General features: G+C 40.7%; 1 protein-coding gene, 2 long non-coding RNA genes and 2 other non-coding genes across 8 annotated transcripts in view; 2 read left to right on the forward strand and 3 right to left on the reverse strand.

The window, feature by feature from the left end:
* The first annotated feature begins 3496 nt into the window (after positions 1 to 3496).
* LOC143102220 (uncharacterized) lies at positions 3497 to 7111 on the forward strand. Of its 2 annotated transcripts, none has more exons than XR_012982560.1 (9): positions 3497 to 3581; positions 4576 to 4698; positions 5101 to 5210; positions 5351 to 5428; positions 5511 to 5564; positions 5937 to 5993; positions 6276 to 6400; positions 6511 to 6619; positions 7021 to 7111. It is a non-coding gene; the product is annotated as an uncharacterized LOC143102220 (long non-coding RNA). The 2 variants fall into 2 exon arrangements; XR_012982561.1 differs by lacking the exon at positions 3497 to 3581 and adding an exon at positions 6117 to 6141 and having other exon boundaries at positions 4608 to 4698.
* Positions 7112 to 7808: 697 nt separating this feature from the next.
* Positions 7809 to 8975, reverse strand: LOC143102221 (uncharacterized). Its single transcript, XR_012982562.1, has 3 exons — positions 8916 to 8975; positions 8476 to 8510; positions 7809 to 8249 (listed from the first exon to the last, which is right to left on the reverse strand). It is a non-coding gene; the product is annotated as an uncharacterized LOC143102221 (long non-coding RNA).
* Positions 8326 to 8414, reverse strand: LOC143103394 (small nucleolar RNA SNORD88). The gene has a single exon (XR_012982811.1). It is a non-coding gene; the product is annotated as a small nucleolar RNA SNORD88 (small nucleolar RNA).
* On the reverse strand, positions 8582 to 8670 carry LOC143103395 (small nucleolar RNA SNORD88). The gene has a single exon (XR_012982812.1). It is a non-coding gene; the product is annotated as a small nucleolar RNA SNORD88 (small nucleolar RNA).
* Positions 8976 to 10610: 1635 nt separating the features above from the next.
* Positions 10611 to 17550, forward strand: part of LOC143102222 (protein kinase C and casein kinase substrate in neurons protein 3) — a 12528-nt gene continuing 5588 nt past the window's right edge. The window contains exons 1-4 of one of the 3 annotated variants that reach the window (XM_076265687.1): positions 10611 to 10886; positions 13460 to 13527; positions 15852 to 16008; positions 16402 to 16637. In XM_076265687.1, the coding sequence (XP_076121802.1) occupies positions 13468 to 13527; positions 15852 to 16008; positions 16402 to 16637 (453 nt within the window). In that variant the 5' untranslated portion in view covers positions 10611 to 10886; positions 13460 to 13467. Of the gene's footprint in view, positions 10887 to 13203; positions 13528 to 15812; positions 16009 to 16401; positions 16638 to 17550 lie in introns of those variants that run through there. The other 2 variants (XM_076265689.1, XM_076265690.1) reach the window with 2 other exon arrangements.

Here is a 17550-nt window from a genome sequence, read left to right on the forward strand (position 1 = left end):
AAAATACGACTTTGAGTTTAATAGGCTATAATTTTATGTTCCTGTTCATCTATTGCACGACCCTAGTGGAAATTCCAGTAGAAAATCCAATAGGAAGCCTATTGGTCTGAACTGGTCTGAAATGGTCTGTACTGGTTGCAACTGGTTCCAACTGGGTTTTTGATTTTCTACTGGTTTACCCAGTTAGTAACACCAGTTGAAACCATTTAAATACCAATAGAACCAATAGAACTTTTGGACTGGGGATGCTCACCAGTTCAATCCAGTTGAAACCAGTTGAATGTAACTGGTGTCTGCAATTTCAATGGTTATGGGTCTCAATTGGTTCAGTAACTGGTCTCAACTGGTCTGGCAAACCAGAAGTAAACCAATTTACAATTTTACAATGAATGGACAATGGATAGGACATTTCAATTTACCTTGGGCTATTATGTGAAAAAAAATAACAATACTGTTTACATTTCTGCATTGAATAATAGCCTATGCAAAACCGTGCTATTTTGAGCCCACTACGTATTTTACATATTTTAACAACACAATTCAGAAAACTTAACACAAAAACGGGTAATGTAAATGACAGAAACACCAGATTTGAGTTTGATATGTAATTTATTTTTCTTTTCTTACTTCACCATAGTCTCGCTCATAAAAATTGGGAAATGTACATACATACAGTTTATCAGTGTGGTTAATAATTAAGCATTTACTTACAATTTCACTTGGTGACACAATCATGTTTTTATCTGTGAGTTATATGCATTGTGTTTAGATATAGATAGATAGATAGATAGATACTTTATTGATCCCCAAGGGGAAATTCAAGATTTACAACTTTGTAACCAAGATTGAAAGATTTAGGCTACTTAAGTTACAAGTAAGAATTTGATTGATTTCTCCAAATGTATTGTTTGTTAATTGCATTCTGGAATTGTTTTTTTCTTTTTTGAATCTACAGTAGCCTACCCTCCAGAATTATTGGCATCTCTGCTAATCTATCTGTTGGTAATTTATTGTAATCTCACATTGAAAACAAATAGGAAAAATCCAACCTTGAAGGTAAGCAAATGTATTTTGAGAAAAAGGAAAATCTCATGAAGAAATACATATTTTTAACAAAAACACGTTGCTCACAATTATTGGCATCCCTGAAAAATGTATTTTCCTATCTAATTTCAATTTATTTAAGTTAATCAGAGTGTCTGTGAACTTTCTGAAGTAGTTCATGACTTTCTTTTTCACTATGGTATGAAAATAAAGTCACACTGAGGCTAAATCCTCTAGTCATTTCTCAACATCGGAAAGACAAGATAATACACTAAACTTAAATAAAAAGAAAGTGTGTTGACATTTGTAAGTCAGAGAATGTCTATGAAAACTAGGTACTTTGTTTAAAATGGACAAAGACCCATGGTTATCTTGTCCACACGTACAGTATGGAGGATGGTAAGATAGGCAAAACATTCCATAAGAACCACTGTTGGAGAGTTACAGACAAAGGTGCCATCTTGGGGGTCAAAAAAAGTCCCCCCAAAAATCTTCAAAAGTTACCTCATTGCTAATAGCTTATTTAGAGGGCATGCCAAGTAAAAGCCTGTCCAGTCATTTAATTACCAAATATAAATGGCAGGAGTTACTGAATGGTACAGTGACTCTGTCTGGAAGTGTGGTCTATTGTCAGATGAAATGAAAATTGTGCTCTTTGGCTAGAAACACTTTAGGTGTGTTTGGCATATATAGAAGAATGACTATACTGAAAGGAACCCCGTGCCTAATAAGAATTATGGTGGAGGGGCTGTGCTATTGTGGGGCTGTTTTTATTCCCAAAGGCCGTGGGAACCTAATTAAGGTGCATGGTATCATGAACACCAAGAAAAAACTAAACATTTTCAAATAAAAGGAAATCTGTCAATCTCTGCCAAGACACTAAAAGTTGGTCATGATTGGATCATTCATCAGGTCAATGAACCAAAGCAAACATCCAGATCAAAACAAATATGGTTTGCTGAACACAAAATCAAGCTTCGGACATTGCCATCTCAGTCCCCTGATCTAAACTCCATAGAAAAACAGTGGGGTGAGTCAAAGAGGAGAATGCATAAGTGTGGACCTAGGAATCTGGACGATCTGGGGAGATTTTGTAAAGACGAACGATCTTAAATCCCTTGCTTTGTATTCTCCAACTTTATGGGGTGTCATAGGTGAATATTACAAGCTGTTTTATTGGCAAAGGGAGGCTTAAGAAGGTATTACAAGCAGGGGTGCCAATAATTATGAGCGACATGTTTTTGTTAAAAAATATTTATTTCTTTATGAGATTTTCCTTTTTCTCAAAATAACTTTTTTTTTCATTGTGAGATAAATCACCAACAGATTATGGGCTGTATTTTGCACCCTGGTGCATGGCGTAAAACTCGTTTTCCAGCCGGCGCAAAGTTTAATTCCTTATTTTGCACGTTGATTTTTTAAACAATGCGCCCAGGGGTGTGGCAATTAACAACCGAGGGAATGGCCTAGCGCATTGTCTAAAAATCGCTATTGTACACCTGGTCAGAAGTCTATGGCGAGTTGTTTGTATGTTATTTTAAGAGCGCATTGTCAATAGTCATATGCTAAAATGGTATTATTTGAAATGCATTTTTTGAAAATACTAGCAAGGTGTTCCTTAATATGAATTTGTGAATTATTTGTGTGGCTGCACCTCTTGTTCCTTATACAATATCCACCTTCTTCTTCATCTTCTTCATGTCTCTGTTGAAAAAACATAGAAATCCTTGAGTTTCATTAGACTGAAATGAACAGCATCAGATCATTCTGTCACATTCCTGTCAAAGATATCAATTTTATTAGATTGCAGTAGGCTAATTTATTCTTCTTATAGAGTCCTAAATTGCCATCAACAGACTGTAGGCTACCTTGGTCTGGTCTGTACAGGTGTTGGTCTTGGTCTTTCTCCATCTTGAATTCCTGGGAATTCAGGACACTCTCTGTGGGTCCAAAAACTGTTTGTAAGTCCTTGAGGTCATTTCTTGGATATGCATAGGCCTATAAATACAAATATGAGTAAATGAACACAGACCTGCTTATATTGGATGTTTATAATAACAAAACTTTTTAGAAATGGAAAACGATCACGTGCTTAGTGACAATGTGGCCTAATCTGTCCAGTCATGAATTCAAGTAGGCCTACGAGCCACGAAAAGATAACACTGGCTGCATTAACGTAGCCTACTGCACGAGCCTGAAACTACCAAATTCTCACGCGAAAATAAGGTCACGCGCACATAGGCTACTATTTAAATTACAGCACTCTAGAATTACTAACGTTAATAACGTATTGTGTGCATAGCCATAGCGAGTACAGCTTAACGTACAATAGTGGAAGCTAACGTTATACATTTTAACTTTAAAATGTTTGCCCTAGTAACTTACGATATTTAGCAGACAATTAGAAGTGCTATAGAAGAATTGTTTCCTGAGAGGACATTAAGGACTTCAACGTTAACGCAGCAAAACAAATCCCTTGTTTGACGTGGTGGGTGATGTGATCTACCACCAAGCCCAAATGCTACTGCTCTTGTCTGGTAAGTATGAATAACACACACTACAGTCCATGTGTATAAAAGGCTTACATAGACTTTATAATGTCATTATTAATTTAGCTCTCTGATACGGTGTAGTAACAAATACTAGACTCTGTTAGCGCTAACGTTAGCTAGCGTTACGTTAGCATAGCCGTCAGACAGGCTCATGCATAAATCTGGTTCCAAAGGTAGCTAACTTAACTTAGCGGTTAGGTATGACACATTTGCTGAGTGTAGGCTTATGAAACGTCCACTAGCCTGATCGCTTACCTTCAGTTACATGAAGTCATCATGAGCAGTAGGGGTGACAGCTTGCTTGGGTTACCTTATGTCCTGTTGATACAGACGGTCGCCGCACTAACGTTAATGTTGTGTCAGGCGGTCGCCTCTCTTATTAACGTTACATGTGGACTGTAGCCTATCATCTAACAAATAACTAGGCTCACACATTGTAACCACTGTAGACATATGAGTGTAGGCTAGGCCATGGTAGGCCTTTGCTGTAGTAGGCCTAATGATTTTAACTAGTTCAAAATAATATAGGCCTATTATATATAAGATAATGCACAATGTAGGCCTGACTGTCATTCTGACTTCCTGTTGTGCTAGTGTTCTCCTAGTATATCTTTTTGTGTCAAGTAATTACATTAATTGTGTCAATTAATCATACTCTTATTTTTCCACATTCTTATAACAAAAACAGTGCTTGCACTGATGATGCCCCTGCACTGTTTACTTTTGCACTACCACCATTGCACATACTCCACCATAGCACCAATCAGGGTCAATGTATCATAGGTGCAGTCCCTACTGGCACTATCAGGCCTAGTAATCCTCACTCTTTACTTTTATATAACTGGGTGATTACATTTATTGTATGTGTGTGAGATATGTGTGTATGTACTGTATAAGTTGCTGCATATCTAAAATTGCCCTCTGGTATCTATCTATCTATCTATCTATCTTTCTGTCTATCTATCTTTTTGTATTACAGAGGATGAGGACAATCTGAGGAAGCAAATGGAGCTCAAAAGACCTCCTGTGCCCAAGATCAGGCAAGAGCCTTTGTTGGCCAATGAGAAAAGAAAAGAAAACAGCCTTCCATGGCACCAAAAAAGTAAGCCTGCCATTCACTAACACAGCACTAAGCCTGCTAATACCTTAGCATTTGTGAAAAAGCAATAAGAAGATTTGCATCCCCACAACATTTACAGTTTTTCCTCAGTCACTTTGATGCTTTTCTCACATCACTATTAACATTTGCACAGCAGTTAGTGAATATGTACGCTTCACATTTGCAATTTGTTCAGAGGAAGGAGAAATTGCTACTATGATGTGCACAAATGAATAAATGTTGTGGAGGTTGAACTAATAGTTGTGAATAGTTAGAATTTTTATTCCTGATCTGAGAAAAGCACCAAAGCAACTGAGGAAAACTGCAACACTGTCTTAAGTTGCAATTTGCCACTTTGTCACTAACAAGCCCAAAACGGCACATTGTATTTCAATCACCTCTCAGATAATTAAGACACATGAAAGAGAAGGGGACAGACAATTCATGCAGAAAATAATAGGGGAAAAAAAATAGCTGCCAAGAAAAGGAAACCCCTTTGTCAAAAGTCAGATTTGGTAAGTTTGCTTTCTTTAATGTAAAGTTAAGGCTAAACAAGGCTAAGATAAATAGTATTAAACGGGATACATAACAACATACCAAATAGAACTGCAGTCTTTACGAAAAACGAACCCTTTACAAAGGTATTTATTTACAGGACGCAACCTTTGTGAGATCACCCATCCCCCAAAAAAAGAAACTTCTCAAAAAAAATGAAACAGCCTCAGAGTTTCAGGTAAGACTTCTACAGTCATTGACCATATATTTGATGAATGATGATGAATACATATTAGTTTACTGAGGTTTTTGTCATATAGCATGGTGTGGAGGGATCTCCCAACCAAGTGGCTCTGGTCCCCTCTGAGTTTGAGGTAAGACTTCCTCACACAATGCCCATATCTTCAAACCTTCATGACACACAACACAGGCAGGGGCAGCTGTGGCCTACTGGTTAGGGGTTCGGGCTTGAAACCAAAGGGTTGCCAGTTCGATCCCCAACCAGTAGGAAAAATGTGTGCAGGGGAAGTGGTTGAGCACTGCTCTCCCATGTCCACATCCACGGCTGAAGTGTCCTTGAATATGGCACCTAACCTCACTGCCTCCCGAGCGCCACTTTAGCAAGGCAGCTCACTGCTCCGGGTTAGTGTGTGCTTCACCTCACTGAGTGTGTTCATTGGACATACAAGTAAACGATAAGAACAGAAAAGAAGCAATCAGCAAAAAATCTTATTGGTTGTTTTTAGGATGCTTTGGAGGGAGTCGGACCATCCAGTCGGAATCCCACATTCTTTGATGCTGAGGTAATGAAATGCTTATCATGTCCATTTGCAATTGTGGGGATATATCCCATCTTTACTATTGCTTTAGATGGATCCAACTATTATAAACTGCATTTGAATATACTAAGGTTTTTGTGTTTATAGGACTTTTTGGATGTCTGATGACAAGGTAAAGTGCTTTGCACATGATGACTGCATGTTAAGTTTTTTACAAGAAAATGTGTATGGTTTTACAGAAAAACAGATTCTGATGACCCTTTGTGCTGACATAAATTACATACTTTATTTTTACTTCGCATTTAGGATTCTGATGTATCAGATGATGGTGTTGTTCCCCAAAGGATGTTTGGAAACATCAAAAAAGCTTACCAGCAATTAAAGACCAAAAACAAAAAAATATCCTGCGAAAATGAAGACCTCAAACAAAGGTAAATTCAAGATCTTATCTTACACGCACACGCTCAGCTTGTGTAAGAAAGGATAACTATTTGAGTTGTTTTGTTTTTTGTGTTTTTCTCTCAAACGTGTTAAATGACAGATACAAAGATTTGGAAACACAAAAATAAAAAAAGAGAGGGATGGTCTTTGGGCAACCATAGAGGCAATTCATACAAACACTTCCCGAGTGTTGGGAGGTCAGCCTATGGGTGAGTGAATAATAATGCAATAAAAAAATGCAAGTTCAAATGCAATCTCTTTAAAAGACGTGTATTGAATCAAACTGATTAACAATATGTTTTGTCAATATCCTGTGCAGCCCAATCGGAGTCGCAGATCACTGTATGTCAAGGCTATGCTTGGTTTGGTAAGCTATGGTTTGAATGTACCTTGCCATCGCCTCCCTGCTCAGATGGCAAGATACATTCAAACCATAGCTTACCAAAACAGTTACAGCAAAACCTCCCCTCACTCCTGAGAAATATCAGGCAGTAAAGGGTTTCAATTCATTCACGTTTAACAGAGAACCGATTCTATTTCTATTAAAAAATATAACAAAACAAAAACATGAACATGAATTGTTTCTGATATTTTTGTTTTTGTTTTTCAGACACATTCAAGTGATGGCTTGTGGACAATGGCGTAGGAGAAGCTGAGGTGGCTGTACGCCACAAGAAAATAGGAGTATTCATTTCAGAAAAAAATCATAGATCTTAACAGAAAAAAATAAAAACCGCCTTAATCATACCTTTTGAAATATGTTGTTCTTTGTTAATTGTTCTGGGAGTAGGTATAATAGTAGGAAAATAGAATTGCACATTTTAAAAAAGGAGAAGTTGATAATTGAAAACATTTGTAGGCCTATGTAAAACAACTAGAGTTTTAAGCTGAGTCATATCTATTTTTGTTTTTCTAAAGTACAAACCTGTTGTCACCAGTTAAAACCATTACAGACCAATTCACACCAGTTAAAAAATATAATATAATCTTAAACCAGTTCATACCATTTAACACCAATTCATTCAACCAGTAGGTTTCTTTAACTGGACCTTACCAATACAATCCAGTAGAGACCAGTTACCCACCAGTAAAAAAATATAATATAATCTTAAACCAGTTCATACCATTTAACACCAGTTCATCAACCAGTAGGTTTCTTTAACTGGACCTTACCAATACAGTCCAGTAGAGACCAGTTACCCACCAGTAGAAGTGTTCCAATTTCCATATAAAAACCAATAAAACCAGTTGAAGTTTTTACTGGTTTCCAACTGGTTTCCTAATGATTTTCTACTGGTTTCCTACTGGATCTCAACTGGATTCCTACTGGATCTCAACTGGATTTTCAACTGGATTTCTACTGGAATTTCCGCTAGGGGATGGATAATAATTTAAAGGAATCTTGTTGCAGTCTTGTAAATAGTGACCCTGCAAGATCCCTAGTCATTGCAAAATCATAGTCTGTGACTTAAAACTCTACTTGTCTTTAGATGTGAGAGGGTCTGAGACTGTAGTCTTTCAAAAGTCTTTTCCAAATATTTGCAAAGTCTGTCAGTGTAAGGAGGGCTTTAGGGCCCGGACATACCAACCTGATTATTCACAGTAAAGTTAGCGCCCAGCAAACACATAACCTTTAGGGAAGGTTCCCTAAAGGGATTAGCTGCTACCTTCAGAGAACCTTTAGGGAACGTTCCCTAAAGGTTGTGTGTTCGGTCCTTCACGTGCAGCCAAAAGTGACTGTTACATTGCTTAAAGCTAAACCTTAAACACGTCACTGGTCACCCATTTAAAACTTAACCATTTGCGTTGACTGATGTCTCCAGTTGATTCAATATTCACCTGAAAGGAAAAACAATTTTGAGTGAGACAAAGCCACACATTTGAGAACGTATCCAATAGCTCTTCTCCAGTTTACAGCCACCTCAGGCTCCGCCATGTCAAGAGCGGAGCAGCACGTTATCCCCACAGTCATTCAGAGCCCAGTGCAAGACATCATTGAAGGCCTTATAACGTTACCGTTTGTTTCCAATGCCATTAACGTTATAACAAATGCAAATAAACTCACCTCTGGACTAGTCAACTTCGGTGGGATACTGCCATCTGTAAATTTAAAGGGAGACCATTAGAATTCCGCCAAGAATTAAAACAAGGAAACACAAGCGGTTACCAGACATCTCCTCAGACTCTGCCATGTCAGGAGCAGAGCAGCACATCGTCGCCACAGAAATTCAGAGCCCAGTGCAAAGCATCATAAGAGACCATTACAAACTAATATAACGTTAATTTTAACTTGCCACTTGACGGCGTAATGTTACCAAGGACACCCACGTTAGCCATGTGGTTTGTCCCGGTGTGAGCTTGGATTTAATACATTTCACAAACATACGTTAACGTTGCCTAGGGAACCTCTGGTGCTTACCAAACCAAATAAATCACACATGTTTATCATGTCAGATAAGTACTGAAAGCACAAGTTCTAAATCTTTATCGCCTAGTGCTACCTACCATTTAGCAGCAACAGCACATGCTTTCCATTCTCACTGAGACCAGCCACGAGGAGACGCGTCACACTTATACGTTCTTCTCGAAGGACCCTTAGCTATCCCCAGTTATCGCCTGCTTTGTTTAGCAATCGCCTGTGCAGAGAAATTATGACCCAGACAAGAAGTTCGTCTGGGACTGAGTTCATCCAGGCTAGAAATCCATGGTTTCCTTTTCATCACCAGATTTCACAATCGAACACTAGATGGTGAAATGTCAGATGTGAGGACATCAAAGAATAGAGTGCTATTAGACAACATTGTTTCCCAATCTTAGTTCTTAAAAAAAAGTTTTGTACAGCAACAAACACCACAACAGTTCTTCATTACCCTTAATAGACCTTCATCGTCATTGTAAGTATATAAAAAAGAAAGAAATTCCACCCACACTAAACAAAAAGATTGTAGGCCTAGGCCTAGGCTGCTTTCCAATATTTTAAGTTAGCTGATCTGGATAGGTCTAGGCTGACTTTAGTAAGTGTCCATAATTCAGAGGGTTTTATAGGCTACTGTATTGAAAACGTGATTTTCATCCTGCACTTAAGCAATTGCATAACATTTTAATTTTATCAGGATAGGTTGGCTTGCAGAAATGGCTATCCTACATAAAAGCAGAATATTTTCTAGGTTTAGGATTAACCCTAATAAAAATCACATACATAAGCCATTGCATTCATATTATGACCTAGGCCTAACTCTAACCTAAAATAGCCAGTCAGTCAGTACAAGACAGTGATTTAAGTTGAAGAAGGCCGATCCCACTATAGTCAGCTCATGTTCATGCAGATGGTCTTATACAGTTTCATTCATCTGATACAGTTTCTTATTTTACAACTTAGTGGTTTCCGTGTATTTTCGAGTATGGAATACTCATATGTGGTGTGCTTCATCTTGAGGGTCTGAGGGTTTGAAGCATAAGTGCCTCTGATGAAAAAAATCCCTCCACCCATACCCCTTTTTTTCCATCAGAAATTCAGAAATAAATCCTTGTACACCAAAAATAGAGGCTGGAGTAAATTTACTCTACTGTACTGGAATTTTATCTTTATAATATTTTGGGGACATAAAGGGTCTCTTTACACCATGTCACACTGCACAGCCCAAGAGAAATTCCCTTCTAAAGTTTCTCAGATGCAGAGATTACATTTCTTACATAATAAACATACCTTATATTATGGGTTTACACGCTTTTGAAGTATATTATAACCTATAGAAATATAATTAGCATGTCTCTCTCTCTCTCTCTCTCTCTCTCTCTCTCTCTCTCTCTCTCTCTCACACACACACACTCTCTCTGACCCCATTGCTACGTTGGGGTCTTTGCCAGCTACAAATTCTACAAATACCCTGGGGACAAAAAGTTCCAAGGCTACAGGATGGAATAATTTTCAAAATGCCGTCTGCGTATACTGAATCTTTTGTTCTACCAGTAGTGTAACAACTCCATCACATCACTCAGCCCTACCGGCCAGGGTCACTAGTTTGAAGGTGTAGTCTACAGGCTTGTGTAGACACCATGGGCAAGGCCACCCTGCATTCATTAACAGTTCACAGAGAGCTGGAGCAAGAGTAGGGTAGGGTGGGTGGGACAGGAGGGGGGGCTGTTCAGCTCTCTGATACAGCGACCGAGAAGCCCTGTTTCCTGCAGCTGTTTTCTGTGAGAAAGGGAACGAGTGAGAGGGAGAGGAGGGAGAGAAAGCCACCTCACCAAACACCGAAGACAGGCCAAAAGGAGGGAGAAAGAGGAAAAAAAGAAAAACAAAACCACGGAAAAGTGTGCGAGAGACAGAAGGAGGGAAGAGACTGACCACAGGAGGGAAAAAAAGAGAGGGCACTGAAAGCTAGAGGACAGAGAGAAGAGACAACAGGAGCCGAAGAAACTCAACTTTCCAAGCCAACAACCCCCAGGAGGACACTCATAGGGGAAGACTTTGGGGTACGTTCTTCTCTGCAGTTTTATTCCCTCTGATCTTAGTGCTCTTAGCGTGAATTTTCATCAAACTTCATGCCCCAGGCTCCTGATGCGTTTTCTATTTCTGTCATATGCGTTCATAAGTTGCTATATATTTCCAGCTAGTGCGGGCGTGTATTGCTAGAGTTATGTGTGACAGTCGAAACGGGGACAGGGGTGGGGGGGCAGAGAACGTGCGCCAGGGTGGGTGGAGGGGGGGGGGCAAAAGGGGGCAACTAAGCAAGGGGTGAAGGGGCGCAGGGTTTGTAAGGGGTGTAACTGACAAGAAAAAAAGCATTGACAACTGTTAAACTGCCTTCAGTTGAAACTTTTATGTGTATTCATAACTTTTCATGCGATCACAGCCTGAAAATAAAAAGTGTTTAGCTGAAGGGATTAGCAGAAAGGATTAGCAAAAAAGACTTTGGTTGACTGAAACGTCATAATGTTTAACCATTTTAACAGCGCTGTACTGTTTTTATCATTCATTGCAATTACCGTGAAAGAGAAAACGTATACAACTTTAACTGCTGTTGTTGTGGAGCGCTAGATCTATATATGCTTTACATTAAAGTAATAGTGATGGTGCATGTCTGCTTCAATTAATAACTCTGATGGTAGTCAGTGGAGGTATTTGAGAAGTGCTCATGTATAAAGACTGCATGAACATATTGGATATGACTGAAATGAGTAGACTGCGCAGGCAGATTATCTATAGGATGGAGACATGAAGACGTCTATAGCATTCCTCCCAAATCCCCTCTGAGTCATAGTTTGATGGGAGGGAAGGGGACAAAGAGGAAGCAGGAAGTGGGATCAAAGGTCAACTAGGGGAAGATTTATTACATCCATGACCCCCTGTGATGAGAAAGGGGGAAACCAAATTTGGTGTGTGAACTCCCTGCACAGAACATAGTCCCAAGAATATTTAACATACACACACATATGTACACATAAACACACACACACAATTTTTCTTTCTTCTGAATTGGTGGGTCACCAAATGCAAATTTCCCTCTTAGCTGTGTCTCTTATCTCTTCTTCAATAATGATTCTAGACAGATTAAAAGGGCTAAAGATACTTGTATGCATTATTTCATCATTGTTATTGGATTTCTTATGGTGTAGTGTGTGCAATATGTGTGTATGTGTGCATGCGTGTCTGTGCTATGTGAGGCATGTGAATCCACGCTTGCCAATCAGCCTGTGCATCTGCACAAGTGCACGTGAAACACTTGCATTCTGTCTTGTTTGAGCATGTGTGAGTGTGTGTGAGTGGGTTTAGGAGTGAGTGTATGTAAAAACATGCATTGTTTCTCTTGGGCAATGCTTTGACACACCAGTTTGTGGAGACACAGTAGGGGAGAAGTGGGTGGGAGTTGACCCTTCACCTCTGTTTATTTTGGGATAGCTCATCTTTCAATGCTGGGAATTCTGGGTGAGGACGTACCATGTGCACGGACTGAATCCCACCAATGAATGTTAAACATCCGAGTGTTTGACTTATGTTGATATCAGTCTGGCCAGCAAAGAGCACTATAGCAAATGATCAGACTCAGTGCAAGGCCCTTAGCTTCCTCTCTCAACAGCAGCCATGTTGAATTCCTTTAGACACTACACAGCCTAGCATACTGTACAGGTCTTACTGTGACAGTACACTCCTTGTTCTGCTTTAGAAGTTGTTTGTTTCCTAGATAATTATAGGGTACCTACCTACAGGGTTCCACCTGGTTTCTGTCTGATTCATTGTACTGTACTGTGCTGTGCTGGGTCATTGCGTTGCCCTCTGTATTTCTTTAGAGCATATTTTAGCAGTGTTTGTGTTCTGTGGAGTCTGAGTTGTTGACATTATGCATTTATTTATTCTTGATTAAATGGACTGCAGCATAATTTAATGCATATTCATTACTCCAGTCATTGCTTGTTGTTACCGCCATATGTCCTCATTAAAGGTTACATTTTTCATGAGTTTTTGAAAAGTCTCTTGAAAAATGTTTTTTTTCTGTCCAAGGATTATGTGTATAGAAGCTATTGTGGTTCTAATATTACATTTAATTATAGTTTTTTTGTTTGTTCGTGTCAACTCCCATTTGTTATGTTATTCTGAAACAGTGTAACCGTGCTGTGCACCCCTGTCTTTATCTATCCTACACTTTCCTACGCAAGTATTCCTGAATTTTCCTTTTCTGGTGGATCCTATTACATCATTATCTTCCGTAGTCATACCATAATATTGCAAACAAACCTCTGTGTTCAAACAGCTCTTACGCAATGTTGTAGCACTTCAGGTGAGAGGAGTGGCTACCTTTCTCCTGGTCTCATCCTGTCAACAGAGAGGGAAACACCCTGCATCACCTGGCCTGAGGCTCTCAAGCTGATGTCGTTGGAACATGTCAGAACTTGACAATGTGGGAGTAACTGCTATAGGATAAAAAAGGCCAACCTCACTCCTCAGTTTTTTCAACCTCAGTTGAAAAAACAACTTTTTTCCCGTCCTCTGTGTCTTCCGCTTTGCCTCGATGACACTCTCCGTCTCTTGTCGTCTTCTCTTCCTCCAGTGTCCAGCATGTCCACTCCCCCGCCTGAGAATGGCCCAGAGGACGTCAACAACCGCAGCTTCTGGATGGTGAGTAGAGAGGGAAAAAACACCGGGGGAGAGGACGGTAGAAGAGGGCTGTAGAGTTGAATAGACATGCACAAAATGGCATGATATGTGTCTGTGTCTTGTAGTATCAACACCCTGCACTTCAAAGGGAGACGCTGCAACCGAGGTGGAGGACAATGCCGCCCTTTCTGTGGCTTAGTGTTGGCATGTGAGCCAGGGTTTAACATGGGTCCATGTGAACCCCATGCTGTCTCTTCAGCACAGATGAGCCTTTGAAGTGAACTCTGTGCTGCTTTTCCCCCCCGAGCGAGGCGCTTGACTGGGCTGCACCCTGACTCATGAAAGGCCATCTGTCTTTCCTAAATGGCTCGTGCTTCTATTGTCCAGACCAATGTAATTTCAGTGGCTATACAGGGTGGTTTCCGGGTGCCTGATAGATTTGAGAGAGGTCTTTCCACTGTTAACCCTCAAGCTTGTTTGTAAACAAAGAGCTCTGACTCTTTTCCATGCACTGTGTGCTGATGTCCAGTATCTTTCCTGTCTTCTTCATGGTCAGCATTGTTGGCACTCCGTGGTCAGTGCAGATATTGAGGTTAATGGCTAGGTGAAGTGGTTGACTCATTTTTAAAGCGACAGACACTAATAAGAGCTGCCTTTGGTGTCTGTGGTAATTGCAAGTGCATGTGTTTTATAGAGTTCATGTCTGCCTGTAATTTCTCTACTGCGGAGTCTGACCCAGATTGAGTCAGTGGTGAACCGGGCTCGTCCCAGTTACACGGTGATTGGTCAGCTTCTGTGCTGCTGCGGGAGCTCTGTTATGTGGTTCGCAATGCCATTGGATGGGGCTCTGTGACATGTCTGTGGCTCTTCTCGCCATTGGTCGGTTGCTGTCCTTGTGCGATGGGCCTGGCTGATGAAAAGATTCCTCAGCTGTTTTCACTTTACTCTCAGATGAGTGTGGAGAAACAGTGCCACAGAAACACACACACACACATACACACACACACACACATACACATACACATATGCACTCAAACCACACACACATGCACTTAAACCACACACACATGCACTCAAACCACACACAAATGCACACGCACTCACACACATACACATACATACACCCACACCCACACAAACAATAACACATGCACACAAACACAGACATATACACATACATACTCACATTACACACTTCCAGAAAAAAACCACAAATGCACACACACACACACATACACACACACACACACACACACACACACACGCCTACACACACACACACACTCACACATGCATACACTCACAAGCCCTCACACACAGAATAAGGGAGAAAGAGGGAGTTGTGGCCAGATACAATGGGGGAGTGTGAAAAATGGGGAGGGGAGAGATTAGGGAGAAAACTGAGATATGGGACAGGGGATAAGCAAGAGGACGGAGAGAGAGAGAGAGAGAAGCAGAGAAGAAAAATAGAGAGAGAAAAAGGGAGAAAAGAAAAGAGAAGCAGAGGGAAGAAAAAAGACAGAGTTGGTAAAGACTGTCAAGTTCCAGGAAAACAGAATCTCTTTCCAGACTCCACATCAACGAAAAAAACAAAACCAAAACGCCCTTTCTGGAAATGTCATTACCTCATGCCTTCTTTCCTTCCATGTCTTTCATTTTTTGCTGGATGCCCTGTTCATGTGATCGTCCCGGCAACCTGTCACCTGATCACCTCAAATCGCCTCACCCCACATGGAATTCCTCTCATCCTCACCTGACACACACACACACACACACCCACACACACACACACATGCCCATACATGAACAGGGACTCTGTCATGGAAGTGTTTTGTGTATCACTAAGGTCTGAAAAAATGCACTGTTTCCTCAGCAGCTCTCTGTCATTCAGTTCTGTGTTCTTCAGAAATGTTTCCTTTTTCTCCGTCAGCTCAGTTGACAGGCTTATCACGTATAGTTTCATATGCAAAGGCTCGACTGGCTGTAATGCTCTGACACACTGTAAAGCATTCTCACTAACTGGCTCTCGTGATTAATTTATGGATGAGGAGGTCTTATCGAAAACTGTTTTACGGGGGCTTAAAACCAACATGTGCGTGGTTGTCAGGGTGCCTTCCTGCGGGCATGTCAAGCCCCTCTCATCAGCCGGGTTTACACTTCTGCACACACACTTGCTCACACGTGCCAGTTCAGGTGCAAGAGTACCTGTAGTAGTAATTAACATAACAACCCCTCCTGTCTTCTTTTTCTGACACCCCCCCCCCCCTCTCTCTCTCTCTCTCTCTCTCTTTCTTTCTCTCTCATAGCAACCTCTTTTTCTGACATCCCCTCTCTGTCGTTCTTAGCCAGGAAATTACCACAGTACGGTGAAACGCACAGAGAATGCCTTCCTGGCGTGTAACGACATGGTGGCGTGCTTCCAGGAGAGGGCCCGCGTGGAGCGGCAGTACGCCCAGCAGCTCAGCGAGTGGAGCAATAAATGGAAGCCCCTAGTGGACGCAAGTGAGTACTGCAGTCCGTCTCAGAGATTCTTCCATCCTGAACAACAGGAAAAAACAACACATAAAGGGCCCTCCCTTAATGAACTCCAGTGCAGATAGACTGTACGTCTCTACTCTTTGGTTACTATCACTCACTGTCTTCAAATACATCACGGACAAAAACTCACTCCCTTGCAGTTTTTGTTTAATTTGGTATGAATGTGTCTGTGTGTTTGGATCTTGTTGGATCTTGCTTAGAGTGACTTGTGTCTGTTTGTGTTTTATGTTCATGAATTGTGAATTGTGTATTGTGAACATGACTCATGTCCCATACTGTATAAATGACCCATGTCTCTGTATACTGTATAAATAACCCATGTCTCTGTACTGTACTCTTGCTGTTCCTCTCTCTCAGGTCCATTGTATGGGTCCCTGTTGCAGGCGTGGCAGTGTTTCCTGTCCTCGGCTGACCGCATCGCGGCGCTGCACTCCTCCATCTGCCGCTCTCTGGTGTCCGAAGACGGCGACCGCATCCGCACCTGGCAGAAAGACACCTTCCACAAGAAGCTGTTTGGGGGCTTTAAAGAGTCCCAGGACTTTGACACCGGTTTTGCACGTGCTCAGAAACCATGGGCCAAAAAGCTGAAAAAGGTGAGGACTATTGCCCGAATGTGCTAAATGTCTCCTAATCACTTACACAGCTTGGTCCATAGCTATATACAGTACATCTACGGTCGAGGAAACAATCCATGATTAAGAGAAACAGGTTATTTCGACTGAACCTGTAGAGGCATCCATTCTTGGGAGAGCTGTGGGTACTATTTCAATCCGTTTGGCCTTTGCTTCCCACTCGTTTGATAAATGGGGAGATGAAAATGATTCTTTCTCTTGGCTCTCTCAAGTGGATTTATACTGTAGCTTAATCAGGGACACACTGTGCGTCACAGCATCCCTATGTGGCTTGTCACCTGTGAACTGTCCCGACTATTCATAGTGACATAGTTACGGATATAATTAATCAAGCTGACTACTTGGTTGTATCTGAATTCCTGCACTGTGAAGCAAGAGTCCGTTTGAGATATTTTAACAACTAAACATGCTAGACATGGGAGTCAGTGGCTTTTTATCTGTTGCATAAGTTTATTTGAATGGTCGTTCAAAATGTGCCAAACTAAAAACCATATTAAAAGCCCCATAATGTGGTATCATTACAAAGGTGGGGCCCATCGTTCATTTGTCTGAGCCAGGGTAACAGTAGTTGGCATGTGTCTGGAAAAGGCTCATAATACCTTTAAATTCTGATTATAACATTATCAAAAAAGTAAAGTTTATACACCTCCCAGCTGATTCACCACTATGTCTCATTCCATTCCTTCTGCTTGACTACTGTAAAAGTTATCTGTGTCTTTATGATTGTTGGGCTGTGCAGCTTATCACATTTGTGTAATTGAGTTCATTGAATTCCTTTAATCAGACATGCTTAAACAAGACTCTTCATCTCTACTCAACTGATGTAGAAACTGTGAACCAAAAAAATGTGTGAGTGAATATAAAATATGTAACA

The sequence above is a fragment of the Alosa pseudoharengus genome, unplaced genomic scaffold (assembly GCF_046254945.1).
Source record: "Alosa pseudoharengus isolate Yale_2024_CS ecotype anadromous, Long Island Sound unplaced genomic scaffold, YU_APseudo_1.1 YU_APseudo_1.1_scf_4, whole genome shotgun sequence".
NCBI lineage: Eukaryota > Metazoa > Chordata > Actinopteri > Clupeiformes > Clupeidae > Alosa > Alosa pseudoharengus.